General features: G+C 37.0%; 1 protein-coding gene across 1 annotated transcript in view; it reads left to right on the top strand.

Annotated features, from left to right (window-relative positions):
- Positions 1-20,316, top strand: part of LOC130047208 (VWFA and cache domain-containing protein 1-like) — a 55,304-nt gene extending 34,988 nt beyond the window's left edge. Inside the window, exons 19-24 of the mRNA XM_056141816.1 lie at positions 221-316; positions 442-594; positions 742-851; positions 5,983-6,113; positions 8,733-9,050; positions 19,266-20,316. Of these exons, the coding sequence (XP_055997791.1) occupies positions 221-316; positions 442-594; positions 742-851; positions 5,983-6,113; positions 8,733-9,050; positions 19,266-19,657 (1,200 nt within the window). The 3' untranslated portion in view covers positions 19,658-20,316. The remainder of the gene's footprint in view (positions 1-220; positions 317-441; positions 595-741; positions 852-5,982; positions 6,114-8,732; positions 9,051-19,265) is intronic.
- Positions 20,317-20,822: the final 506 nt, after the last annotated feature.

Genomic DNA, 20,822 nt, shown 5'->3' with positions numbered 1-20,822 from the left:
TAATAGGGACTACGGTCTTACATGCAAATATACAAATGTATATGGAAAGTCTTCTTATATGGACCAAGGTGACTCAGGTGATCAATGTGGCCCATGGGCCTCTTGTTCTCTATCTCGAACTGATGAATCTGTAAAACTTATCTAAAATATCTCAATAGCCACAACATATTTTCAGTATTGTCTATTTTTGTTAAGACTTTAAACACTGTTTTTGTCATAGGAGTCTAGAATTGCCCAACATATGCTGAGAAGGGGGCTTATCAACAAAGAATCATGTTTGGATATTTTCAGAATGAGACAGCACTATGTCTTTAGAGTATGTGTTTAAACATAATTTGAAATAGTTTAAGAAGATTATTAATTTTTGATGTCCATAGATAAAGATTATATACGATCATGATAACCTTATCATAATTTTGTGATTTAAATGAATTTTTGCAGGTGCGTTTGTCATTTGATCCGCCTGTGCAAAACATACATTCCTCCCAACCCCATTATAAGATGTTTCCTATTTCCAACAGCAACATTTATGTGGTAGTTAAACCTCGATCACTTTCCGTTTCCAGCTCCTACTCTCAATGCTGTGAGAATCTTGTAAGTACATGCGATGTGAATTAGTAGTTTCAAAATACTAGCAAATAATTTTTTTTACAGAGTTTTGCAATAAGCTGATATATTATCATGACACACAACTTTGTACAGACCTCAGATATAGAATGTCTTTTTCCATTACTATTACAGAATGACAGTGCATTTCCAGCTGACCACATATGCACCGAGTTTGATTGTCAGTGTTTGTGTTTTGAAGAGATGTCTTTCGATAACTGTGCAGATCATCTTAATGCCTGGAGGTATGGTCTTTGTTCCAGCAAAATAACGTAAGATGCTAGATTTTTAGCCGAGTTGCAACGAATTTGAACTCGGCTATTGGTTTGGTGATGCGGGCGGGCGGTTTGGCGTCAAAAATTGGTTTCCGGATGATAACTCGAAAAGTTTACAATCTAATCAAATGAAACTTTAATATATTATTGGGTACCAGGAAAGGAAGACCCCTATTGATTTTGGAGAAAAATGGTCTAAGGTCAAGGTCACAGTAACCGAAAATACAATGAAAATTTCAGAAAAATTTGGTTTTCGGATAACTCAGAAAATTTAAATCCGAATCAAATGAAACTTTGATATATTGTTGGGTACCAGGTAAGGAAGACCCCTATTGATTTTGGAGAGAAAAGGGTCAAGGTCACAGTGACAGAATATAGAATGAAAATTTCAGTAAAATTTGGTTTCCGGATGATAATTCCGAAAATTTAAATCCAAATGAAATGAAACTTATATATATTATTGGGTACCAGGTAAGGAAGACCCCTATTGATTTTGGAGAGAAAATGTCAAAGGTCTAGGTCACGGTGACCGAATATAGAATGAAAATTTCAGAAATAATTGGTTTCCGGATGATAACTTGGAAAGTTTAAATCCGAATCAAATGATACATAAAGATATTGTTATGTACCAGGTAAGAAAGACCCCTATTGATTGTGGAGAAAATAGGTCAAAGGACAAGGTCACAGTAACCGAAAATAGATTTAAAATTCCAAAACAAAATTTGGTTTCAAGAGGATAACTCGAATTTTTTTTAATTATACCCCCCGCAAACGAAGTTCAGGGGGTATAGAGGAATCACTCTGCCTGTCTGTCTGTGCAGATGCGTGTCCGGGTCATAACTTCTTTGTTTGACATAGGTAACCAAATTTGCCACACAGGTGGATCACCATGAGACGATGTGTCGAGTACCTTCATGACCTCTATATGACCTTTACCTCAACATCAAAATTAAAGTTTTTTTTTACAATGGATTCGTGTCCGGGCCATAACTTCTTTGTTCTTTGACATAGGCATACCATATTTGACACAAGAGTGTATCACCATGAGATGATGTGTCGGGTACCTTCATGACCTCTATATGATCTTGAACTTTGACCTCAAGGTCAAAATTGATTATAGGGTTTTGACAGTCATATCATAAGACATGGGTGTATCACCATGAGACTATTTATCATGTACATTCATGACCTTGACCTTTGATATCAAGGTCAAAATTGTAGGTTGATACCATGGATTTGTGTTCGGACTATTTCTTCCATTTTCTTCTACAAAGACATACCATATTTATACACTCAGGAAAGAGGTAATATATACCTTATTAACGACACCCTTTGGAAGATTGGGGTAAGCGGGGGGGGGGGGGGGGGGGGGGGGGGGGGGGGGGGGGGGTATTCTTAGTGAGCATTGCTCACATTACCTCTTGTTTGAATCAAATGAAACTTGGATATATTGTTTGATACCAACAAAGCAAGGCCCCCTATTGATTTTGGAGAAAAAAGGTCAAGGTAACAGTGACCGAAAATAAATTGAAAACTTCAGACAAATATGGTTTCTGGACAGTAACTCGAAAAGTTTAAAACTGTAGTTAGTTTTTCACAATTATAAATATGCCACATCATTTCTAACTTTACAATGTATCCCATGCAACTCGGCTTATGCACCCCAGGGTGCATATATTGATTTGTTTTTTACATGCGTAGATGTTCGTGGACACATCATTCTAGATCTCGTGTAAAATTGATTGATTTAATGTTTTGTTGTTTTCCGCCACACTCAACAATTCTTCAGTTTTCTGGTGGCGCCCAGTTTTTATTGGTGGAAGAGAAAACACAGATACAATGCACCTGGGAAAAGACCACCGACCTTCCGAAAGAAAACTGGGAAACTTTCTCACTTACCGGCGCGAGCGGGATTCAAACCCGTGTCGACCAGAGGCGAGAGGTCGTGTGATTTGAGCGCGGTGCTCTAGCCACTCGGCCACGCAGGCCCCTCTCGTGTAAAACAAGTAACAAATTCCGCTATGAATATCAAAGGCGATCTTGAATGAGTACTAATATAATGTTAAGTACCAACTTTTGCAACATCGAATTACTATTCCGGCGCAGAAAGTACATGTAAGACATACCGATGTAATAAGATCTAGTGTATAGGAGTATTCTGGAAGAGAATGAAAATCTTAATACATATGTACATTTTCACATCAAACATACGATTAATCCTAAGTTTGAAAGCATGTTTTAGTTTACCTTGGATAAAATATTTCGCTGATATTGAGATGTTACTAAATGTAGGTGAAATACCTTAAATTTAAACCTGTGATTAGCGCTCAGGGTCGTAGCAGTGAGACTGCCTCCCCCGCTTTTGGCCACCCCTGATTAAATGTAAATACTACATTTTTGAGTAAGATATATAAAGTAGGGACAATATTTTCACCAGTACAATATTCGAAAGTTCTGAATGGCTGAGGGTGTTTCACCATCCAATAACAACACCCTCCTAACAATTACACTGCTACCTGGGAGGCCCAGGCACGCAGAATCGGGAAAGGCGCCCCTTGTTTTGACAATAATTATTTAATCATGGCCCCCAGGGTAGACTGGGACCACAATAGGGGATCAAAGTTTTACATAAAAATATACAGGGAAATATCTTTAAAAATCTTCTTCTCAAGACCCAATGAGCCAGAAACGCTGATATTTACATGAAAGCTTCCTGGACATACGTGTAGTGCAGATTCAAGTTTGTTCAAACCATGGCCTACGGGGGTAGGTTGAGGCCACAATAGGGGATCAAAGTTTTACATAGAAATATATATAGGGAAAATCTTTAAAAATATTCTTCTCAAGAACCATTAGGCCAAAGAAGTTGACATTTATATGAAAGCTTTCTGCAGATTCAAGTTTGTATAAATCATGACCTCCAGGGTAAGTTAAATAGTTGGGGCCAAAATAGGGACTAAGGTTTTACTCGCAGATATATATGGAAAATCTTCAGATATTGGACAAGGTGACTCAGATGAGCAATGTGGCCCATGGGCCTCTTGTTAAATTTTATGTCCGTCGGATGGGACGTTAAAGGGTATCCCGTGTCAAGGATCACAACCCCCTTAACATGCAAAGGATCGTTTCCTTAATATTCGAAAAAGAGTAAGTTTATTGGGGGCTGTCAGGGAAACTCGTATCATACACCAACAGACATACTTGAATTTCAATTAATTAACCGCCGTAAAATGGCTGAAATATTGCCAAAACGGCGTAAAACTTCAATCAATCATCAATAAATTCATGACGAAGCCAAGAACTATGCATTAGTATAGTGAACAGGAATGACACGCCGTTTTTTGAGAAATCGAGAATTTCCCTTTGAACCGCCGAGCATTTAATATAACTCATCAGTATTTATCCCAAATAACATTTGCGTACTTAAATTTGCCTCCAAGCCCTTCCATAATGTTGTCAGTACCCATATTATTCGATTTCGTGTAAACATCGACTTTACCGAGGAGCCATTGCGTGACATCACATTTACTCCGGACCTGACAATTTAGTATGAAAGATGAAGTTAAGGAACAGTGATCAATCTTATAACTCCTATAAGCAATACAAAATAGCCAATTAGGCAAACACGGACCCCTGGATATACTAGAGGTGGGATCAGGTGCCTAGGAGTGTAGTCAAAATCAGTGTGCCAAGAACCGCCTAACAATCAGCATGAAACACGCCAGACAGCATTTGACCCATTGATAGGTTGTAATGGCAAACTAGATCGTTCCATGTATAACGATCATATAATTTGCGAAATGGACAAACAAGTTGATGGTGCAAGGGTTCCAACAGTCTCGTTTAAAATAAGCAATGAAAGTAAATACATCGTTGGTATATGTAAATGTCGAATTCAAAGCCACAGCAATATATTTTTTCTTCTGACGTAGATGGTTTTTTTTTTAATAAATTGTACTTCATAGGAATATTAAAACAGGTCAGCTAACAATGGAGCACAATTCGTGCCCACGGGGATTCCAACAGACTATTAAAAGACCTGATCACCAAAGACTACGGAGATGGTACCATTATTCCAAGTTCCAAAAAATTAAATAAAATGTTATTAATTTTTTCACAGATTTTTTAATCAAAAAGAATAAAGCTTTTTAAAATTTCAAAAAATCCTCAATTATTTTATTTGGGGTCAGAACTATGTTGAGGTTTGTGAAAAACAAGGATGATAACTAGACCTATACAGATGCATGAAATTGCATTTGTGAGAAATTTGAAATTTTTAAAGACAAACTCGTTATATCAAACAACTTTACTCTTGCGTTTTGGTAAGTTTTTAAATAAGGTACTGATATGATTAATTGGTCAAGGTTCTTTTATCTTGAAATACGAATTTAAGTCTATATCAAATGTTATTTCATTCGTATCTGATACGCCTAGTCACTTTTGTAATTGAAAGAAAATTGAAAGGAAAAATTATTTTTGGAGAATCAGATTTCATATTGTGCCTCCACATTTCTCAAATATAGAAATTACACTGTCATGAATTGTCTGATAATCCATTATATATTCTCACGTTTACTAATTCGGACTATGCCTCAAATACTGTTGTATGAAATAATACCACACTTGCATGATATTTCTCAGTTACCTTTACAGTACTGACACATATTTGTACTGTATTACCGCAGTAAATGGGTTTTCCTCGTGCCAATTTCCTGCCTTAACTCTGCCTCTACTGGTTTTCGGTCTATTCCGGAGTTTGTCAATCCACAATACTCTTAAAATATCGGGTCTGGAGTGAATATGACGTCACGCAATGGCTTCTTGTTAAAGTCCATGTTTTCACGGAATCGAATAAAGTGGGTACTGACAACATTTAGAGGCAAATTAATTAGGCAAATGTTAGGTAGTTATATTTATTGCGCGGTGGTTCACAGCAAAGTTCTCGATTTCTCTAATACGGCGTTTTATTCCTGTTCGCTATGCTGACGCAAAGCTTATGGCTTGGCCAATCAAGTGAAATTTATTGAAAACATTTCGAACTCATACCAATATCAATTGATACATGTATTTGTAGTGACATGTAACATCCCATGTTTTGTAGTGGAAACATATCTCAATGTGTCGGTAGTCACTCTGTCATCGAGATTGAATCGCATCCACAAAATGGCAGAGTGGACGAACTACAACTTTGTTTCGATCCAAAGTGTGCAGAAAAGCATTCCAGAAGGTATTAATTTGCTGTAGTGTAGTGGCTGTTAATGTTTTAACAATGCATAGAATAAATATTGTGTGATTTAAACTTGTCTGAAAGGTTCTGAAGAGACATCCGGATCTGCCAGTTTAAAGATAATATTTGGTGGTATAATGTTACATTCCGGAATCATGTCTAATTCCTGAGAGCGTTAACTGTGCTGCCAAAATTTTAATCTTAATATTTCTTTCGTGTCAAAGAGAATATATTACATGTTCTCAGAAATACCTTGAATAAGGCAAACCTTGATTGGATTTTATTGAGGAAAATAGTCAGAATTAGAGATATATGGATTTGGGAATCTGTTACAAAGGTTTTTCAATACTTCAAAATAGGAAATTAATTTAGACTACTGTAAAACCATTTATTTTTGAGTGGCTAAAGTTTAAGGAAAATTCGCACCCATTCAACAAGTCAACATCCCTTGTTTAAAAAAACATCTTAAAACTCATTTTTATCAATTAGCTTTTTAGATCCTAACATGTATAAATTGTGATTGTTTTAATTATCAACCAAAAATACCTTTTAGCTATCGATCTTCATTATAGCGTTTTGATAATTTTACAGATATATAAGATCTTATGTCATACTGTCCTTTAATATCATGTGATTGTGTTTTAGCGTTGCATTTCTCTTCTTAGCCGTTTAAAGCGCCTTAGAGTAATTTTTTTCATATAAGGCGATATTTCAAATTTTACTCTTATTATTCCCCCAAAAAACCCGATTAATTTTAAATTCCGAAACTTGCATGCAATGGCAAATAAAACTTCAAATTACTCGCCCTTGATTACAGGTGGGGTACGATCCGTTTACGTCCAAGGCGTTTCAAATTTAAGTTCTCTATTACTTTAAGCTTTACAGCTTATCAGTACCATATTACAAACAATATAAACATGGCGGTGGTACATTTACTTTAAAACATATACGTACGTAATTACAAATAATAAAGTAATGGATTACAACATTCTCTTAGGATTTTATATACAGAATGTATGTATATTTTCCAAGGTTACAAAGACCTTTGAGATTTTCCACATCATTGTCTTTTTAAAATGTCGAACTACTTGGCGGAAAATAAGTAAATGCCATATAACTCTCGCTTTGTCGTTTAAAAAATAATTTGTCAAATTTAGCCATATAATATAATCGTGAAAAGACTCGACAACAGATATATAACGTGCTAAATCATTTTTAACCAATAAAACGGTTCCTCCATCTTGGGTTGATTTTGATTTCCTAGGGAAAATGTACGATTAAAAATGTGGGTTGTCAATACTGTAATCCTTATCAATCCAATATTCTGATAAGCAAATTACATCCTACATTTGTACGTACACAGAAACGTTTTAAAGTTTCTGTCCTTCTATTTCTTTTTAAAGCTTCCGTCGATGTACCAAACTTTAATTTTAAGTTCAGTTTTGCTGTTCTCTCGACCTCCTTAATGTTCTCTTTCGCCAACTCTTCCCCCTCGTATTCCTCTTCTGGGTCCATTGAAAGCGTTACGGTTTTCCGCTCTATGGGTTAATGTACTGGCGGGTCTTCGTCCAAGGGTGATACTGCTTACCATCAATTAACAGTTTATCCTTCACTAGGACGGCTTTCCGATGCTTTTCTTTGGCTTCCTTCCTTGCGGGATACAATATTTTCCGTCGCTCCTAGATCGCTTTTGGGATTTTTCTCCGATGGACAAGCCCGTTCTTTAATCTTTCTAACCTCCATTTTAAGAGAGTGTCGGAAGAACACGTTTTCATGTAGATTAGAACGGTGTTGAATGTTTATAAAGATGGCAGATTACGGTTCGTGAGACCTCACTGCGCTTAGAGACGAACTTAAAAAACGTAAGGACCGAAAAGAGAGAGCTCCTTAAGAGTTTCGGTTGCAATAGAATTTCCTCTGACAAATCGATTAATTAAATAACATTCAATAAATAACTCATAATTACATGTAATACTACAAATTTGTTTTTTTTTTTTTTTTTTTTTAAATTGTTTTTTTATTTTATTTATTTATTTTTTTTTTTGGAGTTCTTGCAAAATATTGTGATGTCATGTTTGAGATAAAAGATAGACCCTATGCCTTTACATATATTTTTGTACCATATCCCGATTATATATTGATGACTCAAATTTCCCCTGGTCGAATCATAGAATTATCACTGATGACTGTATCACTAAGAATAACTAAAATTTCAATATTAAACATTTATACAGAAAATTTCGATCGACAAAGGAAATATTCAACCCACCGTAAGTACTTTATGCAACAAAGTCGACATCTGTGAAGTCGGATTGAAGACTGAAGTGCTTCTCACGCACGAAGCTGCCTGGAACTTGAAACGATCGTTGTCGTTGTTACGTTTGATGGCAATGAACCATTGTTTTTTTAGCATAATTACTTGGGAAGCCTACATCCGACCCGTTTGCACAACAGAAAGCTTAAGACTCTCTCATAAATCGGAAGTCAACAAGGACATAAACGAGTCTTGTGCCACCTATGTTTGAAATAGGGAAAAGAACTAACAAATAGTGGCAATTCATTCATTGCTTTAATGAGTATACTAAAATCGTTACTACAAATAAAATTTAGCAAATAACTTTCGTATTCCGACTACATCATAAATCTGTATTGTTTCAGGGATTGCATCAACACAACTGGGTGCAGCTGGTGCACAAGGTCGATCGATTTTGAATTATTGCTACCGGCTTATTGTACTCTACAAGAGAATTGCTATTTTGGAATAGAAGGATATGTCCTTCCTGTGCAATGTACACAAGGTACAGTATTTACTAGGATGATGATTAAGGATATGTTTATTAATTGTTTGAAAAATTATTTGCTAATCTTTAATTTGATTCTGAGTACTTGCAGTACTTTGATGATTTTTTTTTTACTTTTACGGGGTTATTGGCTGCGGATTAGTCACTGCTAGCCTAGTGGGGTATTTACTAGAAAATCCTGTTAATGATGGAGGAAAGAAAATGGACACCGACGCATTTTACTGAAACCAGATGCAATATACCAGGGGAGAGACCACCGACCTTCCGGAAGTAAACTGAAAAATTTTCCCACTTAACGGCGCGAGCGGGATTCGAACCCGCGCCGACCAGAGGTGAGGGGCAGTATGATTTTGAGCACGATGCTCTAACCACTCAAGCACGGAGAAGTTTATATGCAATTACATCATGAGTAAGAAAAGGAAACGGATTTACTCAACTGAGGAAATTTAAGTAATCCAGGGGTTGTAAATGTCTCTAAATATCCTTCCATGGTATATGTGATTTGTTGATTAAATATTGTTTAACGTCCCTCTCGAGAATATTTCACAAATATGAAGACGTCATCACTGTCGGTGAAGAGCTGAAAAATTAAGGCCTATTTCTCGGCGTTTACGGCCTTTGAGCAGGAAGGGATCTTTATTGTGCCACACCTGACATGGGACCTCGGCTTTTGAGGTCTCATGCGAAGGACCGCCCCATTTAGTCGCCTCTTACGACAAGCAAGGGGTGCTGAGGATCTTTTTTCCCAAGATAGCTTCGTGAACATGCCTGCAATTCTTAATAAGTGATATACAAACAGTTAGATGGACGGACATTTTGACGTTGATAAAAAAAAGTGGATATTAATTTCAAGTGTAGGTGACACATAAACATGATACATGTCAATAGAAATGACATCTTCACGTAATCAAAAGTTCCTTTATATTTCCATAAAGCTTTATGTAACTCGTAAAGTATGTCCAGTTTGCCCTTTGACCATGTGGCCTCAAAATTATTAGTAGTCATCTTCTCCTGAAGATATACCAATGTACAGAGTTTGATGTCTGTCAAGCAAAGGGTTCTAAAGATATTGAGCGGACAGTATATTCCTATGTCCAGTGTGACCCTTGACCACGCGACCTTAAAATCAATAAGAGTCATCTTCTCCTGATGATGTACCAGTGTACCAAGTTTAATGTCTGTGAAGCAAAGGGTTCTCAAAATATCGAGCAGATAGTATATTCCAATGTCCAGTTTGACCTTTGACCATGTGACCTGAAAATCTATAGGGGTCGTCTTCTGAATATGTACCAGTGTAACAAGTTTGATGTCTGTCAAGCAAAGGGTTCTCAAGATAGTGAACGGACAGTATATTCCAATGTCCAGTTTGACCCTTGGCCTTTAAATATGTGACCTCAAAATCAATAGGGGTCATTTTCTCCTTAAGATGTACCAGTGTACCAAGTTTGATGTCTGTCAAACAAAGGGTTCTCAAGATATTGAACGGACAGTATATTCCTATATCCAGTGTGACCCTTGACCTTTGGCCATGTGACCTCAAAATCAATAGTGGTCATCTTCTCCTGAAGACGTATCAGTGTACCAAGTTTGATGTCTGTCAAGCAAAGGGTTCTCTAGACATTGAATGGTCAGTATATTCCTATGTCCAGTTTGACCCTTGACCATATGACCTCAAAAATAAACAGTGGTCATCTACTCCTTAGGATGTACCAGTGTGCAAAGTTTGATGTCTTTCAAGCAAAGGGTTCTCAAGATATTGAGCGGACATTATATTCCTGTGTCCAGAGTAGATTGACCCTTGACCTTTTGACCTGAAAAACAATAGGGATCCTCTTCTACTCATAACCAACCCACATATGCAATATCATTATCATCAAGTGAATGGTTCTCAAGATTGAGCGGACAACATGTGGTCTACCGACCGACCGACAGGTGCAAACCAATTTGCCCGTCTTCTTTGAACGGGGGCATAAAATTGTTGAGTGTGCGGAAACAGCAAAACAATCAATCAATCAGACCGGTTTTACTTGTGTCGCAAAAACTATTCAATTATTTTTATCTATGACCTTGACATTAGTACATGTAATTGTCATGGTATAATATTGATTCCCTTTCTTAAACTATTCTACAAAAGTATTGCGTGACTTGGTAGTAAATAAATAAGCTAGTGTATTTTTTTTTCCATAATGAATCTCTGTGACTAATAAAATAATGATAACACATGAATAGTTTGTGCTGCTTGTTGTGCAAATACCAGGACGCCGTTTCATCAAACATCGTAACTAGTTGCGTAAGCTTAGTTTGGCGTAACTTTCTGACTAGACTAAATATTTTACGTAAGTCCGTTTCATCAAATGGCGTAAGATTAGAATTTACGCATGTTTTCTACTAACTAGTAGAAACACCACGTCAGGTCGAACCCTTACGTAAGTACCTACGCAAGCAAAAATCATGACCGACTGTTAGCTGTTTGTAAATATATATGGAATTTTTACCGACGAGCTTTGCGTCGTGATCATTTTTTTTCTAGACAGGATGCTTTTAGACGTATACAACGATAAATATGTAAGGCTATAAGGGTTTCTTCCCTTTGAAAACTAGTAATGGCTTGCCTTTACTGTATGATTGTTTTTCACAAGTGTCTATCTATATATGAATGTACAGTGTTATTCCCAAATCCCTTTGTAAAGTAGTCCACCGTAAAGGGAACATTCACTTTATTGTATTATATGTAGGCTATTTATAAATCTCTTCAAAACTTCCGCTCTGACTAACTTGGACCAAATGATTAGCGAGCTTGATTCAATTCGATCTCTGTCGTATGGTGGGAGGATTTACGGGAGTGTAATGTATATTTCATGAACAGTTACTTTAAGATCTACTATTTTCCATTGTATATCTTAAATCTTAAAAAAAATATCCCGTCTTAAGAGATACCTGTACATCATATAACTATATTATGATAATAAAGTTCTTCCAAATAAAAAAAAAAAGGTCTTCGTAACAGTTTGACAAATTTCGGTGATAAGTGATGTGCAGGATAATCCGTGCAGATATAGATTTTATGTTATCAAATAAAGAAAAACACCCACATGTACGGGTACCTGTAAAGTGCGAAACGAAACCCACCGAAACGAAACGAAACAGATTGTATAACCGAACTCTTTTAATTATAATTATTAAAGATGATATCTTAATTAGGCCCCTGTGAAAGTTACCACATATAAATAAAACTCGGTCTCCCCTTTGACATATCCGAAGTGGATTAAATACCATGTGCAATTAGTTTCGGATTCATAAATTTCAGAACGGATGGTTACAGTCTCACAGGTCAGAAGTCTGGGGAAACACACTACACAAGGGGTGGGATCGCCGGCGTTGGATTCGCCTTTGGGCATAAATACATGTTTCCGTATTTTTTACTCTAAAATAAATCTATGTATACATGGGGATATTGTGTATTTGTATGTAGTATATCAAACGGTGGATTCTGAATATGTCCTCCCGTTCTCTTTGTAATCTCTGCTTCCCTTGCTCATAAGCCTTTTGATTTTACTAAATGCTGACCTCCTCCTGATATCATTGCATAAAAATTTTTCGTTTTCCGTCCCGTTTTCAATTCCCCGTCTTAGCAACACCCCAAATGTATAGAGTTATATTTAGACTCACTACATATCAATGATAATTTCTAATAATAAATGTATATATATCTTACCGAATTGCATTCATATAATATGGTATACTATTTAATGTTTTTCCATTACTGAAAGTGCTCGCACCTCAGCAGTTAGAGATAAAATAAGGGGTTAAGAGTCCTTCCTGCTTTCAACTTTCTCAGACACCAGCTTCTTCAAATAATGTATCTATACCCAAAGGCGGATCCAACGCCGGCGACCCCACCCCTCGTTTAGTGTGTTTCCCCAGACCTCTGAAATTGTAACCCTCCGTTCTGAAATTTATGAATACGAAACTAATTGCACATGGTATTTAATCAACTTCCGATATGTACTTTGTGCTGACTCTCCCCCCCCCCCCTCCTCCAACTTTTTAAACTTTGTATCAGTCAAGCCGAAATCCTACATCAAAGAGGAGGCGAATTTTATTTATATGTGGTAACTTTCACAGGGGCCTAAGATAACATTTTTAATTATTATAATTAAGAGTTCGGTTATACAATCTCTTTCGTTTCGGTAGGTTTCGTTTCGTTTCGATGGGTTCTCGTTTCGTTTCGGTAGATTTCGTTTCGATGGGTTTCGTTTCATTTCGGTAGATTCGTTTCGCACTTTACAGGTACCCTGCACATGTACAGTATATCAGGCACGAATCGGAGTGAATGGGAGGGACACCCTGCGTTGCTACTCCACTTTTTTTTAACAATACGATTTTTTAAAATTTTGTACTGTAAGTGAAAGAGAGGTATTTATGAATAAAAACTATTTAGTGAGGTATGATCATGAGCATTGATAGAAGAAGTCTAACACCCACACACCCCACCCCCACCCCCCACACATGTTTGTAGGAAAGTGTTTTGAGGCACTCATGATAGAAGACTCTAGCACCCCCACGATTGAAGAAAATGAAACCTGAGAGAAAAAAAATGTGGATATCACTGCAAAAGATTCCAACACCACCCTCTCCATCCCACCTCCGAATTAAGATTTTGCAGATAGGACAAAAGATTATTTGAAAAGCCAACATCTAATTTATGCCCCAGCTGCACCCCCCCCCCCCCTTTCCCCCGTCACTTTGCAAAACGAAGGTACGTGTCTGTATATAATCCCAAACTGTAAAACATGCACACATATTCAATTTGTTCAAACACATTTAGGCCTATGAGTCTACATTAATTATCCAATTAAAGTATAAATATTATATAGCAGCACTTCAGCCCTATACTACAGATGCTCACTGCAGTAAATATATCTATATTAAATATGCTTTGGCTTTAAAAGGGACAGCTGCTACCATATGTACTTATCTGTTGAGGTGTACAACTAAGAATATCCTAATCTTTTCTATTTTTGTTTATATTGTGTACATAATGTGTTTTTTTCTTTTCTTTCTTTCTTTGTATGTACATGTATTTGTAATTATATTGATGTAAATGTATTTTCTTCATAATCTCCTAAGGGAGGAAATAAAGTATGAATGAATGAATGAATGAATCTATATACATGTACAATGTAGATGTATCGTGTCGACCTGCACTTAAATTATAATACCCTTTGAAATCATAAAACAACTACTTTTTGTAGAAGAAGAGATGTAAAATATATACATAGGCCTAGATAAAACCAAATTTTGTTTATAGAGTGATATGTTTGATTTAGTACGCAGTGCCCAAATAGTATGGTATAGGAAAATTTAACTGCCTCTGCCAACATGACCACCTCTTTCTCCAACCAATTCCGCTTGCGCATTTTCTTTACATTCTTTTTATTCATTATTTTGGTCCCGACGACAAGTGAAAAAAACCCACGAAAGTATGATGTACGCATGCTCAGGACGCGGTAACTAAGTACGTAAGCTTAGTTGAAAACTTAGTCGAGTAGTAACGGACGCATGTATTTACGTCGTTTCGTGAAACGCGGTTTGCACTAAACTAAGATTATACGTAACTAGATTTACGTAGTCGGCGTAAGACTTAGTTAGTTGAAAATTTACACTTATTGATGAAACAGCGTCCAGGCACATAGCATGGGTAATTTGGGTAACCCGAGTAACTCAGGTGACCTATTGCTATTGGTCTGCGTCCGTTGTCGTGCGTCGTCCGTTAACAACTTCTTAGAAACTACTGGGCCAATCTTGGTATGTAGCATCTGTAAGTGAAGGAGACCGGACATTATAAATGTTTTGACCCACTCCCACCCTATGGGACCTTGATTTTCGGGTAAAAACTCTAAAATTTATGTATTTCTTTTGAAATCTTCTTTATTTCTGGGCATCTATCAGAGAAAGTAAGCATATAGTAATGATGAGCAAGGGAGCCTTTACCGAAATTGTAAATTTCATGACCCCCCCCCCCCCCCCGGGGGTAGGGGTTCTGAACCCTGGGGCCAAACTTGGTGTATAGTTTTTATGTGTAAAACACTTAAATAACATCTTTAGTGCTATTGAAACTCAATCCTTATGGATATTTAGAAAGAGCAGGTAGTCCTTTACCAAAATTGTAAATTTAATGATTCCAGGGTTAGGGGTTTCGTATTAGGTTGGGACCAAAATGATCAGTTATTAAATGTGTGAACAATAGAAATGTTTCTCTTCTTGATAACTATCATTCCAATTCTTTTCAAATTCGGGATGCAGCATCCTTTGAACAAGGAGGACATAAATTGTAAATTTCAGAATTCCTGCACCACTGGGGCCTTAGGGGCGAGGCAAAAGCTATCCAAAATTGACATATATTCAACAATCTTTTTCTCTACAGATGTTTATGAAAATCTAGATGCATAGTGATGTAGAGCAGGAAGGCCTCTGCCACACTTGTAAATTTCATGATCCCCGGGGTAACAGTTCTGACCCCAGGGCAGGACCAAACTTACGAAATAGAGGTTATGTGTAAAACACTCTTCTTTAGCGTTATTGATTCTAAATTGAAATTAAATGGATATTTAGAATGAGCAGGTAGTTCCATTACCAAAATTGTAAATCTGATGATCCCCGGGGTAGGGGTTCTGACCTCGGGGTATGGCCTAACTTAGTATACAATATTAATGTGTAAGTTTGTTGATACTGTATAAAATCTAAATGGATACTTAGGAATAGCAGAAAAGGATATACAAAATATGGTAAATTTTAAAACCCAGTGTTTTGACTCTAGGATGGGTCCAAATTAGTCAAATCTTTTGATGTTTTAATGTTAATACACCTATTTTATCATTTGAAATCCCATGGGGATCCAGGTTAGAATAGACCCCCAGTACCCCCTTGCTTGTCGTAAGAGCCGACTAAATGGGGTGGTCCTTCGGATGAGACCGTAAAAACCGAGGTCTCGTGTCACAGCAGGTGCGGCACGATAAAGATCCCTCCCTGCTCGAAAGCCATAAACACCGAGCATAGGCCTAAATTTTGCAGCCTTTCACCGGCATTGGTGACGTCTCCATATGAGTGAAATATTCTCGAGAGGGACGTTAAACAATATTCAATCAATCAATCATTTAAAACCTTTCATCAGTGTATGCACTTCTGAGGACATTAAAGTTTTAAGAACACATATTCTTTCATACTGTTGCTTAAGGATGTTCTCTCCTGGTTTGAATTTTTTCAGAAGTATCAAACTTTTTTAATAAACCATTTTAACTGATACATCTTTATCCGAAATACATTTAAAACATAAAAAAGAGTATGTTAGTGTGGACTTTAAAGAACAAGAGGTACTGTGAGCAATGTTCACTAAGAATACCCCCCGCTTACCCCAATCTCCCAAAGGATGTTGGTAATAGGTATAAACTACCTCTTTTCTGAGTGTAAAAAACAAATGGCATGACAAACCGAACCATATTGCTACTTCAATGTCCAGTGCGCGTGACCTTTGACCTTTTGACCCCAAAATCGATAGGGAACATCTTCATCTCATGAGTAGTCCATATGTATGATATGGTGACTGTAGGTGGAAAGGATAACGCTTTAGAGCCCGGAAACCATATTGCTACTTCGATGTCCAGTGTGCGTGACCTTTGACCTTTTGACCCCAAAATCGATAGGGAACATCTTCATCCCATGGGTAGTCCATATGTATGATATGGTGACTGTAGGTGGAAAGGATAACGCTTTAGAGCCCGGAAACCATATTGATACTTCGATGTCCAGTGCGCTTGACCTTTGACCTTTTGACCCCAAAATCGATAGGGAACATCTTTATCCCATGGGTAGTCCATATGTATGATATGGTGACTGTAGGTGGAAAGGATAACGCTTTAGAGCCCGGAAATCATATTGCTACTTCGATGTCCAGTGCGCTTGACCTTTTGACCCCAAAATCGATAGGGAACATCTTCATCCCATGGGTAGTCCATATATATGATATGGTGACGGTAGGTGGAAAGGATAATGCTTTAGAGCCCGGAAACCATTGCGTCTACAGACGGACGGACGGACAGACAGACGGACAACCCGATTCCAGTATACCCCCCCCCCCCCCACAACTTGTTGCGGGGGGTATAATTACAGCCCCTCAAAGTTGCCCCTTTGCTGAAACTTAATTTTTCATGAAAATCACCAATTTTCACAAGAAACACTATAAAACAAATATTAAGGACAGAATAATCTTGGTTTTCTTTTATTTTATGAAAATTAAGCATAATTGATTATTTCAATAACTTTTACATAAAATATATCACCAATTCTACAAAAAATCAAGTATTAATGAACATAATTGTATAAAATATCACACAAATTTGAAGACCCATTTCATCAAAAAATTCAACCAAGGGAGAATATCTGTATCAAACTTGTTCTGAAATTACTAATGTAGATTTGAATCATATTTTTGCTTAATTTAAATGAAAAAAATGTGTGGGGTAGTGTGCATTGGAACAAAGATTTGCACCATTTTGTGTTCCCACCCCCCTTCTTACACTGACATACATTCTAAACGATAACAATATACGATTTGTTATAAAATGTTTATTTTTCAATTCACATTAACAAATTCTATATATTTATTTCATTATATAATAAATAATCAGAAAACATAAATAATATATACATATATACAATACTAATTCATTTATAACTACAAAATGTGTAAAACATATGCCCCCGCATCAGTATTTTCTAATTTCCATGCACTGTGACCTTGATCTTTGATCTTCTGACCCCAAAATTGACAGGCATCTTTCCTTTTTTGTATGTATCCATATGTCCAAATTTGGTTTGAATAGAATGCAAAGTACTTGAGTTATTATCCAGAAACTAGTTTTGACAGTCAACTTCCATGTGGCCATGAGGAAGAAATCTGCACTTCCTGGTATGGTTCTTGATATGATGATAGTACAACTCATCCCTCTCACTGTGGTTACCAAATGGATGTAGCTAAAAAGCAAGCATTGGAACTCAATTTCTATTAATACTGTAAATTCTTAACAATAGAACAGAATATACTATTAGGTTTACCACCAGACTGCTAATACACCAACTTCAACTAACTTCAATTTTTGTCTAGCCAGGGATTATATTTCAATGCCTTGCTCCACAAATTGTTACTCTAAAATAATTTCTTATGCAAAATGTTATATATGAATTTGTTAGTGCATAAATGACTGTTTATGAAATATATGCTGAAATTCTAATCAGGATTTTTTTTAGATGTGCATTTTCAATACCCTATAAACAAATTTTAACATTATAACAACTTTTTGAAAATTTAACTTTGAAGGAACAATTAAATAAAAATTTTATAAAATAATTTCATTTTCCAGAACTGATTAGAAACAAATTATCGATCTGGTAGCCCAAAAGAAACATATGCAAGGTGAATATAGCGAACAGTGATCAATCTCATAACTCCTACAAGCAATACAAAATAGATAGTTGGGCAAACACGGACCCCTGGACACACCAGAGGTGGGATCAGGTGCCTAGGAGGAGTAAGTATCCCCTGTTGACCGGTCACACCCGCCGTGAGCCCCATATCCTGATCAGGTAAACGGATTAATCCGCAGTCAAAATCAGTGTGCCAAGAACGGCTTAACAATCGGTATGAAACACGTCAGACAGCATTTGACCCAATGCGAGGTTGTATTGACGAACTAGATCGTTATAACGACCATAGAATTTGCGAAATGCTGACTTCAATCGAGACTGTTGAAATCCCTGTACCATCAACTTGTTTGTCAGTAGCTTACCTCGATTTAAAAACTGACTATACCCAGAACAAGCTCTTGCATATCGAATCAGTTGAGATATATAAACACCATATGCAGGTGATAATGGAATATTGCTACATAAATGTGGGAAGTTGACGATGGAGAAGCTGAAATCATCCCGTTTGTCATACAGTTGAGTTGTCAGTTTGCCGTTAGGGTTAGGGTTATACATGTATATATAGTCAACAAAATTAGTGCTAGAATATGTAAATTATTTCTGTGACTTGATCGTTTATCATATTCTAGCACGGTTATCCGTGACAACTGGGATGTAGTTTTCCAAATAAATGTAGGGGCCGAGTGGTTAAAACATCGCGCTCAAAATCACACGGCCTCTCACCTCTGGTCGGCGCGGGTTCGAATCCCGCTCGCGCCGGTAAGTGAGAAAGTTTCCCAGTTTACTTTCGGAAGGTCGGTGGTCTTTTCCCAGGTTCTCTCTTCCACCAACAATAAACTGGGCACCACTACATGTATATAACTGAAAAATTGTTAAATGTGACGAAAAACATCATCATCCAAATAAATGTAGCTTTTTTTTCCCTCTTCACAGCGGACTGTGGAACACACCTTAACCATCCAGAAATTCGGCAAGACTTTTCCAACTCTCTCATCATCGTACCAGTTATAATCACGGGAACTATCAGCCTAATTTGCACCATAGTGTTTTTAATTATACGGTGGAAGAGAACAAAAATATATTTGACATCGAAGAGAATTCCTTCTGGTCTTCCCGTCAGTCCAGACAACTTACCACCAACAGAAAACGGGTACACTCACGTGGTGTCCAGAGTACACCCGGACGGCCAAACCTCTCGCCTATCACGCACGCAGTTTGGAAATGTGGTTTATCATCACAATTTTGTGTTTGACCATACCTTCTAAAAACATCACTGTTAAATCTTGCTTTCAGATACCAACATATCCGAAGCCTAACAGCGCTCTGCTATACTAATATTATTGTTTTCATGGCATACATATATTTTGTATGTGGTATAAATACAACATTACTTTTTGTGATTGCCAGAATTTCGGCAAAAAACCCCAACTAGATGACATTGTACACAAGTGTTTCATTGATCACCTCTTTCCCTCTAATTAACTATAGCAATATGAATGATTCATAGTACAATGTGAGCATACACTTTGATTACTTGCATGCATCAGAAAGCTGTGTTTAATCACCTATTCAACGATTATTCATTTCATATTACAGTGGAAAGTGCAAGAAATAGTAAAAGTTACTCATGGATGTTATTATTATTATTTAAAATTGATAAAGCGCTAAATATAATATAAAACAAGAGGTACTGTGAGCAATGCTCACTAGGAATACCCCCCGCTTACCCCAATCTCCCAAAGGGTGTTGGTAATAGGTATAAACTACCTCTTTTCTGAGTGTAAAAAACAAATGGCATAACAAACCGAACCATATTGCTACTTCGATGTCCAGTGCGCTTGACCTTTGACCTTTTGACCCCAAAATCGATAGGGAACATCTTCATCCCATGGGTAGTCTATATGTATGATATGGTGACTGTAGGTGGAAAGGATAACGCTTTAGAGCCCGGAAACCACATTGCTACTTCGATGTCCAGTGCGCTTGACCTTTTGACCCCAAAATCCATAGAGAACATCTTCATCCCATGGGTAGTCCATATGTATGATATGGTGACTGTAGGTGGAAAGGATAACGCTTTAGAGCCCGGAAACCATCTTGATACTTTGATGTCCAGTGCGCTTGACCTTTGACCCCAAAATCGATAGGGAACATCTTCATCCCATGGGTAGTCCATATGTATGATATGGTGACTGTAGGTGGAAAAGATAACGCTTTAGAGGCCAACTGTGGTAAGAATTTGGACAACTTTTGAAATGCAAACATATAGGGGGAGGGGGGCATTCTGATGAAACATGGAGTTTCTATCTTTAAAGTTGATCAAAATAGTGATAATACATGTACGCACTGTGTATGAACAATATATGGTATAAACCTAATTTTCATCTTCTGTCATCAATATTAAACCAAAGAGCTTAAAACTGCTTACAA

This window comes from Ostrea edulis, chromosome 6, assembly GCF_947568905.1.
Source record: "Ostrea edulis chromosome 6, xbOstEdul1.1, whole genome shotgun sequence".
In the NCBI taxonomy this organism is placed as follows: Eukaryota; Metazoa; Mollusca; class Bivalvia; order Ostreida; family Ostreidae; genus Ostrea; species Ostrea edulis.
This window is presented reverse-complemented; position numbering and strand designations above follow the sequence as displayed.